Source organism: Cucumis sativus, chromosome 7 (genome assembly GCF_000004075.3).
Source record: "Cucumis sativus cultivar 9930 chromosome 7, Cucumber_9930_V3, whole genome shotgun sequence".
NCBI classification, from domain to species: Eukaryota; Viridiplantae; Streptophyta; class Magnoliopsida; order Cucurbitales; family Cucurbitaceae; genus Cucumis; species Cucumis sativus.
In genome coordinates, this window is record NC_026661.2 from 3,918,451 (window position 1) to 3,928,586 (window position 10,136).

General features: G+C 30.9%; 1 protein-coding gene across 3 annotated transcripts; it reads left to right on the forward strand.

The window, feature by feature from the left end:
• The first annotated feature begins 5,087 nt into the window (after positions 1-5,087).
• On the forward strand, positions 5,088-9,741 carry LOC101202746 (sulfate transporter 1.2). 3 transcript variants are annotated; one of them, XR_004218029.1, is made up of 10 exons: positions 5,088-5,597; positions 6,039-6,421; positions 6,948-7,013; positions 7,101-7,214; positions 7,688-7,804; positions 7,919-8,045; positions 8,151-8,437; positions 8,541-8,731; positions 8,801-9,162; positions 9,268-9,308. XR_004218029.1 is itself a non-coding variant. In XM_011660480.2 (10 exons), the coding sequence occupies exons 1-10, from the start codon at positions 5,240-5,242 to the stop codon at positions 9,486-9,488; spliced, it is 1,947 nt and encodes a 648-aa protein (XP_011658782.2). In that variant the 5' UTR covers positions 5,101-5,239; the 3' UTR covers positions 9,489-9,741. The 3 variants fall into 3 exon arrangements, 1 of the variants encoding a protein (XP_011658782.2); XR_004218030.1 differs by having other exon boundaries at positions 5,090-5,597; positions 8,809-9,162; XM_011660480.2 differs by having other exon boundaries at positions 5,101-5,597; positions 9,080-9,162; positions 9,268-9,741.
• Positions 9,742-10,136: the final 395 nt, after the last annotated feature.

The window sequence follows — 10,136 nt, forward strand, 5'->3', positions numbered from 1 at the left end:
TAAATCCATGTTTAACAAATATACATATATAAAATACACATACAATTTAACTCGACAACTCATTAACTTCTGACATCTTAAACACGTCTTTCATATTCGGTTTAAACTCGATCATAGTAATGATATTTAAAAGAATGAAAAGTAGAGAGAATTAATGTTAGGTAGATTGAGAACTTACAATTAAATTTTTGGAAGGAAAAGAGAAAGGGGTTATGGAGTGGCAGAGCTTGTTTAATTTCTCTAATTTGCCCATTCCTTCAAACATACAGAAGAGAGCAGCAAAGTGTGTTATTGCTTCTTCTTATTAATGTATTAATGTATTAATTATTGATGTTTAGTTTAATGTGTTTGAAACTTTTTAGGTTCATTGAATGTAGACACACTTTCAATGCTTCATCTTTCCCAATGATTTTATAATTCAACTATTCAAACTACAATTACAATTACTTCATGAATTAACTAGCTTTAATTGATATGTTCAAACATAATTTTACCCTCTTTAGTTTGAAATTCAGAGCTTTCTCTAGATAGACATTTTTCGTTTATATATTTATAAAAAGAATAAATCCATCCCAATCAGCACCTCTCACGGTAGATGAACAGATAATAACTGTTTATACCGGAACTAATGGTTATCTTGATTCATTAGAAATTGCACAAGTAAGGAAATTTTGAATGAAATAGTTGCAAAAATGTACCTATTATTATGAACGTGTGACTAAAAATGTCAATTTCTAAAAATTCCGAGGCCAAAAGTATGTATTCATCAAAACTTGGGGACTAGAAAGATAGTTTCTTTTACCCGATCATAAAAAAGTGCTAATTTTTTTTTATTTAGAAATGACATTAACAATAATTTTTTTAAAAAAATATTAATGGTATATCAAATCAAACACAACTCATATAAAAAGAAATCGTATTGCATTTTTATTATACTAAAATATAAATAAACTATACAATCATTTTCAACCATTTGTATTATTATTATCATGTATTATTATTATTATGACAGATTTATAGTAGTTTAGGGTTAACATGTTAGGACATAACAACATTAATAATAATAATATGAACAAATACTTTACTTTTATAAACTATATATGTCAATATCATTACAATTATAACTTAAAGTCGACACGAAAAAGTCATATATATATATAGTGATTAATTAGAGGCGTACCATACAAACTTTTTATTCAAACACTACTGTAGTTCTCACACGTATATATATGTGAAAGCTAGCATAGGTTAGTTGTATTAGCGAGTGTGGGTTTTCTTGTGTTACTGATCATACATCAAATGAGTATAGTAATAATGGAAGCAATTATTTCTTCCTTTGTATGCATGAAATTGCTACCTGTTGAGGCACATTGTGGATTTTATAAATTTTTTTATTAGGTGTGAAAATGTCTTATTATTATTATTTTTAGTTTAGGTTCAACGAATGTAGACTTGTTTTTAAGCCAAAGGTTTTACAATTATTATAAAGATTATGTTGTTTTTCATTTTTTAAAAAGTATATTATATCATAGACTCCTTTGGATGTCTCCATGAAAAATATTAAAATAACAATATGCTTTTATTTTAAGATGGGAGTTTCCATTTTCCCCTTCTTCAATTATTATGCTTTTTAATTATAGTGAAATGCTTCTAAGTAAGAATTTAGAGTAATTTATACTATCTTTATGAAAATATAAAAGGATGTAGTATTGATTTTCTAATAAATTCGAGTTAGTAACTTAACCTGTATGTAATTTGAATGCAATTAGTAATAGATATTATCATCTTCCTTTCATTGAAGATTTTGTTTGTACTCTTTCTTTTTGTTTTTCCTCATTTGCTTATATTATTATATTATAATTTGACGTATGCACTTGTCCAATATCATATGTTAAACTTAACGTGAATAGGTTTCGATAGAAGTTAAAATTGTCTCATATTTGCAAATTTGATGGTAGATTGTATTACATTTGACGTTATGTTGTTTTGAATTGCTTTGCATGCAATTGTCCCATAAATAAAGACAACATGTTCACAAATATATAGCTAGAGATATAGAAGGACTTATTATATAAATGTAACGTTGTGCTAGCTATAATACATAAGAAAGATTCGTTAATTAATTAACATGTAATAAAGTAAAACGAAAGGGGTAATATTTGTTAATCATATAGTTGATTAATCAATAAATCATGTAGGTTAATCAATGTCATTTGAAGAGGGAGGGAGAGAGGAAGATGAATATATTATAACAATGAGCAAAAGGATATTTTATAGGTAAATAGAGAGAGAAGAAAGGTATAGAATGTCAACTTTACAATCACATTTTTGGAAGTAGAAGTAGAAGAAGAAGAGATTTGGTAATTTATGTTGAGAAAAACCGAAGCACATATTTATTATTGTTTAGATCTCCTCATCTCCTCAAGTTGGCCTATCTTTAAACAACATATATAAGGGTGTGTGTGTCATTATTTGCTCCTATTTAATGTCTTTAATTCTTTGGATTTTGGTCAAACAAGCAATCTTTTCCTTCGATAGGTTCACTGAATTTAGACTTAATTTTAAAAGAAACCTCAACCTCCATTATTACTGCTGTTCTTATAATGAATTCTTTTCAGTAACTTATTAAAAACAGTCTCTCTATGAGGGAAGAAGCTAAGCCTAGCTATCCCCATCATTCATTATTCACACTTTCACTCTTATTCTAAGAGTTTTTCCATCTATACTTCACTTTATAGAATTATCTTCAACAATGTATATATTGTATTATTATGTCAACGTTAAATAAAACTTATATTATTGTGTTGGTAATTGTCAATGAATTCATATTCAGAAGTTTGAAAACCAAGTGTATTTAAAAAGTCCGAAGTATATTTAGATACTCGTAAATTAATTATTAATGAACTCATAGTTCGAAAATAGAAATTTGAAATGTATTTTATGTTTTTACCTTTGTGGTAGATTTAGAATTTTAATTCTACTTTTTAAAATATATTTAAATATGTTTTATCCACTAAAATTTAGTTTACAATAAATTGTTGATAATTTATTTACAAATATAAGTTAGGACGTTTTTAAAAATAACAAAATAATAAAATTATTTATAAAATATAATAAAATTATTAAATTTATTTAAGTTTTTTTTGCTATATTTTATATATATATATATACTTTTGCTATTCATAACAATTTCTATATAATTTATATCTTAAAATATTGATTAAACTAAAATTTTAATCTTATGATTCACAGAAGGTAAAAGTTGAAGTCTCTAAAGTATGATAAAACTTAGTCCTTATGATTTGAAAAATCTTTCTATATAGTCCTACGAAAAGGATTACTTTTTATAATTTTAACAAACTAAAAAAGACTAAATTCTAATTATAAATCATAGACACCAAATTCAATCTTCATATATATATATAATTATAGAGACCAAAATTTATAATTTAATCCAAAATATTTATATAATATTTTAAACATATTGTTTTTGCAACTATTCCATAAATTTAAGTGGGTGGGTGAAACATAATTAATGTTACATTGATTTTTTAACTTTTTTTTTTCTATCATCCATCAAAATTTAAAAAAAAAGTGTAGTAAAAGATGATGAGAATGTTAAAACGGTGTCAATTAAGTTAAGACGATTCGGTGCACATACGATCTTGACCTTGGGTATGTTTGGTCGAAAAAAATATTTTAAACTCTTTTTAAATTATCTTCATCTTCCATGGAATGGACAGAAAACTCTAAAATTATATTACATTTTAAAAGAGAATTATAATATTTTAATATATTATAGTCTTTATAATTATTTTTGTTGACAAAGAATACCTTCAATGAATAATAATTTATTTAAAGAAAAAAAAGTCAGGAATACGTGGATGTTTGTAGGCATCGTAGTCCTTAGAATGGTTTAGCATCAAGAGAAGAAAACGACACGTCGTACTGATCTGCAAAAGATATCACATTCATTAGGTTGAAGTTACAGCATAATATTACTAACCTTATGGCTTATTATTCTGCTCTGTCATTTCCAATAATAATCTCTTCTCCTTGTTTGCATACTCTCATTGACTGACTTTGGTTGTAGCGTAGCCTTAGCTTTATCGTAAAACCATAACTATGAACCCTATCGAGTACACAAATGGCATCCTCCTGAATTCTTCTGCCAAATATATCTTCTGTTGCCTTGCCTCCACATCAACTAACAACAACAATAACAAACACCTTTAATATCATTATTGTCTTACACGTTATAATTTTATTCTAAAATGTTTCTATTTATGTGTTATTGCGTAACACCCCGAGTTTAAGATAAGAAACTGATATCACATTTGAATAAGAAGGATATGATGGACACGAAAGTAACGTTAAGTTACTACTTATATCAACAAGGTGCACAACCTTCTTTTTTGGTGACTTGATCATAGAAACTTAGAGCAATTTTATGTTGGGTGACTACCTGAAAGGAGTTGAAAGGATGATGGTGTTAGGTCGCAAGAGAATGTTGGAGATCCAAATCTTAGGCGTGAGTGTAGGCTTCACACGAAATAATAAATTGAGGTAAATTTTTCATACTAGTGTAATACCAAAAAATCCTTTCACCCGTTTGTATGCATCACTTTTTCCCACTCACATAAGAAAGATATTATTTTAGAAAAGAAAGCAAATTTTGTGAGATGCATGAAGACAAGTGATATTCAAAATGTACTGAATCGTGGTTAGGTAGACATTAGTGTTAGGTTTTCTTCTTTTGTTGTTTTTCACGAGCACGATGAGCATCATTCCATTTTCGTGTTCGGATAGATATTACAAATTCAGTATTAGCATGAAATTAAAGTATCCAACTTGCTAATTGATGTCTTCTCTCATCCACAGGTTTTTTTAGAAGGGAAAACATTAAATAAAACAGCTCATGATTTCATGAATGAACAGAAAAAAAAAAGAGAGAAAGAAAGTAAACGCTTTTGTATTAGGAATGAATAGTAGTCCATGTTCACAATAAATTGTGGGAAGAGGAAAAGTGCTTCCCTTTAAAGCGTTGACCTGATCTCATTTGTTTTCTTTTACACTTTGTTTCAAACACAAAAGGTCCCTCTCAGAACCCCCATTATATATACACTCACCCTAGTATCCCTCGCCCCTCACACAAAACAATCTTAACTTTATATACTTCACTTTAATTTCCTTCTTTCTTCTTCTTTTTTCTGTTTTGATTTCAAACACAGCTCTCGAAATGAGCGGACGGATCGTGAGTGATGAGGGAACGAGACAGTTGGAGAAGGGAAACGACATGGCGCCACCCTCAAAGGTGGGTGTGCCACCGAGAAAGAACGCGTGGGAAGAGTTTAATTGTGTGGTGAAAGAGACGTTTTTCTCTGATCAGCCTCTTCGCCATTTCAAGGACCAACCCAAGCGCAAGAAGGCTGCTTTGTTTGTACAAGGTCTCTTCCCCGTATTTCAATGGGGAAGAGGATACAACTTGAGTAAGTTCAAAGGAGACCTCATTGCTGGCCTAACCATTGCTAGTCTTTGCATTCCTCAAGACATCGGATACGCCAAACTCGCTAATTTGCCTGCTGAAAATGGACTTTGTAAGTTTTCGTATTCTCATGGCTTATTAATTACAGCAAAGCATGTCTTTAAGTCTTTGAAACTTTGAAACTTTGAAATTTCATTTTCTCATTGATAATTACTAAGTGGGTCATAGAATATACAAAACATATTCTATAACCCAATATGGCCGAGTAGATCGAACTCTCGCAATTTCATTTCGTTTCCTTTCTAGTTAATATCAGTAACATATAGTTGTAAGACTTTAATATATATTATTTTGTTTTTTGGTTTTGTAAACTAAACTTATTTGTTTCTTATAATAACAACACTTTTTATGAAACAATAGTTAGAATTAATTCCAAATCAAATTCCTAAAACAAAACAAAAAAAAAATTCTAAAGGTTACTTTTTTTAGTTTTAAAATTTTATGGTGGAAGAACTCCCTCATCAATTAATATGGTTGATTTATGTATTTGTAGATAGTAGCTTTGTCCCGCCATTGGTATACGCAGTGATGGGGAGCTCAAGGGACATTGCAATAGGCCCCGTTGCTGTCGTATCGCTTTTGCTCGGGACGCTGCTGCAACAAGTATACGATCCAGTGAAACAGTCGGAGCAGTACAAGAGGTTGGCTTTCACGGCAACTTTCTTCGCCGGAGTAACGCAGTTGGCTCTAGGATTCCTCCGGCTGGGATTCTTGATTGACTTTCTGTCGCATGCTGCCATTGTCGGGTTCATGGGCGGCGCCGCCGTGACCATCGCTCTTCAGCAGCTGAAAGGTCTTCTTGGCATATCAAAGTTCACCAAGAAAACTGATATCATATCTGTGATGCGCTCTGTTTGGAGTAATGTGAACCATGGGGTAAATTAGCTTCTTCCCTTCAATTATTGCTATTTTTGTTTCTTTCTTAATGTTTTATCTTCCATAAAAGAACTAATAAATAATTTGACAATCCTTCCTTCTCTTCTAACTTTGATTGTGAGTTTTTGTATAGTTTATGCTATTGATATTATAAGCCAAATGATGTCACCATACAGATATACATTTATTGGAGAAAAGAATTATATATAAAAACCCAAAAAGAACCTTTTTTAAATCATTAAAAATTTGTTTTAATGATTAGAAAATTTTTGAACATGATAAAAATAGTTATAGAGTAAAGTTTAAACATGATACGTGTAATATATATTCTCTCTTGACTACTTCAGCTGGGTTAAAAATTTGACAGTATTATTTATTTGTGTTTTTGATTGCATCCATCTATTAAATTATTTGTAGTTTCTTTGTCACATCTATATGCCAAATGAATGAAACAAACATATACAAACTTTTGACAATATATATATATATATATATAAATGCTAACTAGCTTTTGATTGGGTTGCAGTGGAACTGGCAGACAATACTCATTGGGGTTTCATTCTTAGCCTTTCTTTTGGCTACAAAATATATTGTAGGTTTTCATATCATTTCCCTTCAACTTATTTATTTATTCTCTCTTTAATATATTTAAATATAAAGTATTGACTTTAATGTATAGGGCAAGAAATACAAGAAATTGTTCTGGATTCCAGCAATGGCCCCATTAACATCTGTTATACTTTCCACATTTTTTGTGTACATCACAAGAGCAGATAAACATGGAGTTGCGATTGTAAGTATTATTACTCATGCATATACATTAGTATACTCTTGTTTTTGTAATTAAGGATGTTGATTTTTTTATAATAGTCCTTAATTATGTTGCATATGATGAAGAAATTTCCCACTAATTTGATATATAAGTAACACTATATTTCACTTTTTATGTTTAAATTAAACTTGTTTAAAAGTATTGCATTAAATTACACTTTATTAGCTATGTGTTACATTTCTAGAATTACTTTGCACAAATTCAGCCAGAATTTTAATAAAATGTATTTTGATCATGTTTGTAAACTCTTATCGGTCTAGAAAATATTTTCAAGTTAGCTTTAATCTCTGTTTTTTTTGCTACAGCTTCTAAATATTTTAGTTTATTGTGTTATTTTTTAAAATGTTCATTTTTATAATTCTCCATTTTTTTTCGAATTTCATAAATTATTTTTAAATATAGATGGGATTATGTTTAATTTTATTTTTTCTCAGGTAAAACACATAGAGAAAGGAATAAATCCCCCATCACTTGATGAGATATTCTTCCATGGAGAAAATCTCACCAAAGGTTTCAAAATTGGAGTTGTTGCGGGTTTGATTGGCCTTACGGTATACTCTCTGATTTTGTTTTATCATTCGAAATTAAACAAGATTAAAATTTTACATTTATAATAAGAAAATAAAGTTTGTGATCACGCCATAAACTGTTTGATTGAATTGTAGGAAGCAGTGGCGATTGCAAGAACATTTGCAGATCTAAAAGACTATGAAATTGATGGTAACAAAGAAATGATGGCTCTTGGAACCATGAACATTGCTGGCTCAATGACTTCTTGCTATGTAGCAACAGGTTCTAAACATATATATTAACTTTTCCTTTCTTTTCTTCTTCTTCTTTATCTTGATCCCATTGAATCTTTAACTAAGCTAATTTTCCACGGTGGCCGATTTCTAGGGTCGTTCTCTCGGTCGGCGGTGAACTACATGGCCGGCTGCTACACACCGATGTCGAACATCGTCATGGCATGCGTCGTTCTCTTGACATTAGAAGTCATCACACCCCTTTTTAAGTACACCCCTAACGCCATTCTTGCCTCCATTATTATCTGTGCCGTCATCGGCCTCATCGACATCGATGCTGTGATTTTGCTATGGAAGATTGACAAATTCGACTTCATTGCCTGTATGGGAGCTTTCTTGGGCGTCGTGTTTGATTCCGTTGAGATCGGTCTTCTCATTGCTGTAACTATTAAAACTTCATATCTCTTATTTTTGCAATCTCTTTTTTTTCTCTTTACATGTTAATATCAAAAGGAACCTAATTCAAACGTACAACACATGACAGGTTAGTTTGTCATTGTTCAAAATTCTATTGCAAGTAACAAGACCCAGAATTGCGTTGCTTGGAAAGCTCCCAAAGATTCCTATTTTTAGGAACATTTTGCAGTACCCTGGGGCAAAGAAGATTGCTGGAGTTCTGATGGTTAGGGTTGATTCTTCAATATACTTCTCCAATGCTAATTATGTCAAAGAAAGGTACTTTAACTTCTATTTTTTCTCCTTTTGAACCCATCTTTGTTCAAGAGTGCGACTAAAGTCTCCTAGTTGGCTAGGTAAGGATTTGAAGGAGATGACGAGTATATATATAAGTGAGAGACCACTCGAGGGGAGACTATGATATTTTATTTGAAAGGACGATTGTTGTGAGTGTGATGAAAGTCTTACATTGGAGAGATAGGAGCAACTGAGCAACATCATGTTATATAAGGGAGAAGGATAATATCTTCATTGATACAAGATACATTTTGGATGGTTCTCATTTTACCTAACTATTTGCATCCTTTCTAAATTGTATATGGGAACTGAACTCTCATAACAATCCAGGATATTGAGATGGCTAGCAGATGAAACAGAGAAGCTAGAAGACCAATCTATGCCGATCAAAGTCGTGGTCGTCGACATGTCTCGTAAGTGAATCGACCAACGCCATTCTATCAATACACACATATATATATGCATGAATGGTGAAGAGGATCATAAATATAACAATTGATCTTGTGTTTCCGTGGCAGCTGTAAACGATATCGACACGAGCGGCATCCATGCGTTGGAGGGTTTGCACTCTCATTTGCATAAGAAAGAAATTGGCCTTGCACTTGCAAACCCAGGGCCAGTGATCATGGAGAAGCTCGTGGCTGCAGAGTTCGATATGCTCATAGGAGAAGACAACATTTTCCTAAGTGTTAACGAAGCTATTAAGATTTACGCCCCAAATGCTGTTCTTGATCCTTAAAATCCCGAATCGTGTGTAATATCATTATAAATATTGTATTTCCTAATATGTGTATAATTGTTATCTTGATCATGTTTTTTTGTTGTTTATACATGCATGTAGTGTATAGTTATGATCGGTGTTCAAACCATGTGTGAGAGTATACAAATTACATCAAATGGAGGTGTTTAAACCATGTGTGAGAGAGTACTTGTTTTGGATATGCATGTTAGCTGATCTGCTGTTGAAATATAATAATGACATATTTTTTTTAGTTATAATCTATTAATTAATTAATTAACTATATGATAATTATATTCTAAACATGCATGTGTTACTGTCCTTTGAGTAAGATATAAGGGGTTGGGAGTTTTTCTTATTGTGAAACTGAGGTTGAAGAGAGAGATTCTCATACTTAAATCACTGTTTGAAGTGTTTGATTTATCAAAGACAAAAGGAAAGATTGTGACTATTATTGAAAGGGAGTCTCCCACTGCAGAGCCTGAGTTATATTACACAATAAGTTGGGATGTACATGAGTCTTTGTAGAAGTTTTTCTATATGGTAAGCGTTACTTTGTTCACTATTGCTTATTGCTTAATTTTATTTTAGTGAACTGATCTCTTTACATTAGGTTTGCACCAAATTGAGAGTTACCAAAATTATTGT

Bases quoted from the DNA above. Each gene is read 5' to 3' on its own strand.
- LOC101202746 (XM_011660480.2), top strand. From the start codon at position 5,240: ATGAGCGGACGGATCGTGAGTGATGAGGGAACGAGACAGTTGGAGAAG. The intron at 5,598-6,038 runs GTAAGTTTTCGT...ATGTATTTGTAG, and splicing joins GCCTGCTGAAAATGGACTTT to ATAGTAGCTTTGTCCCGCCA. The intron at 8,438-8,540 runs GTAACTATTAAA...AACACATGACAG, and splicing joins AGATCGGTCTTCTCATTGCT to GTTAGTTTGTCATTGTTCAA.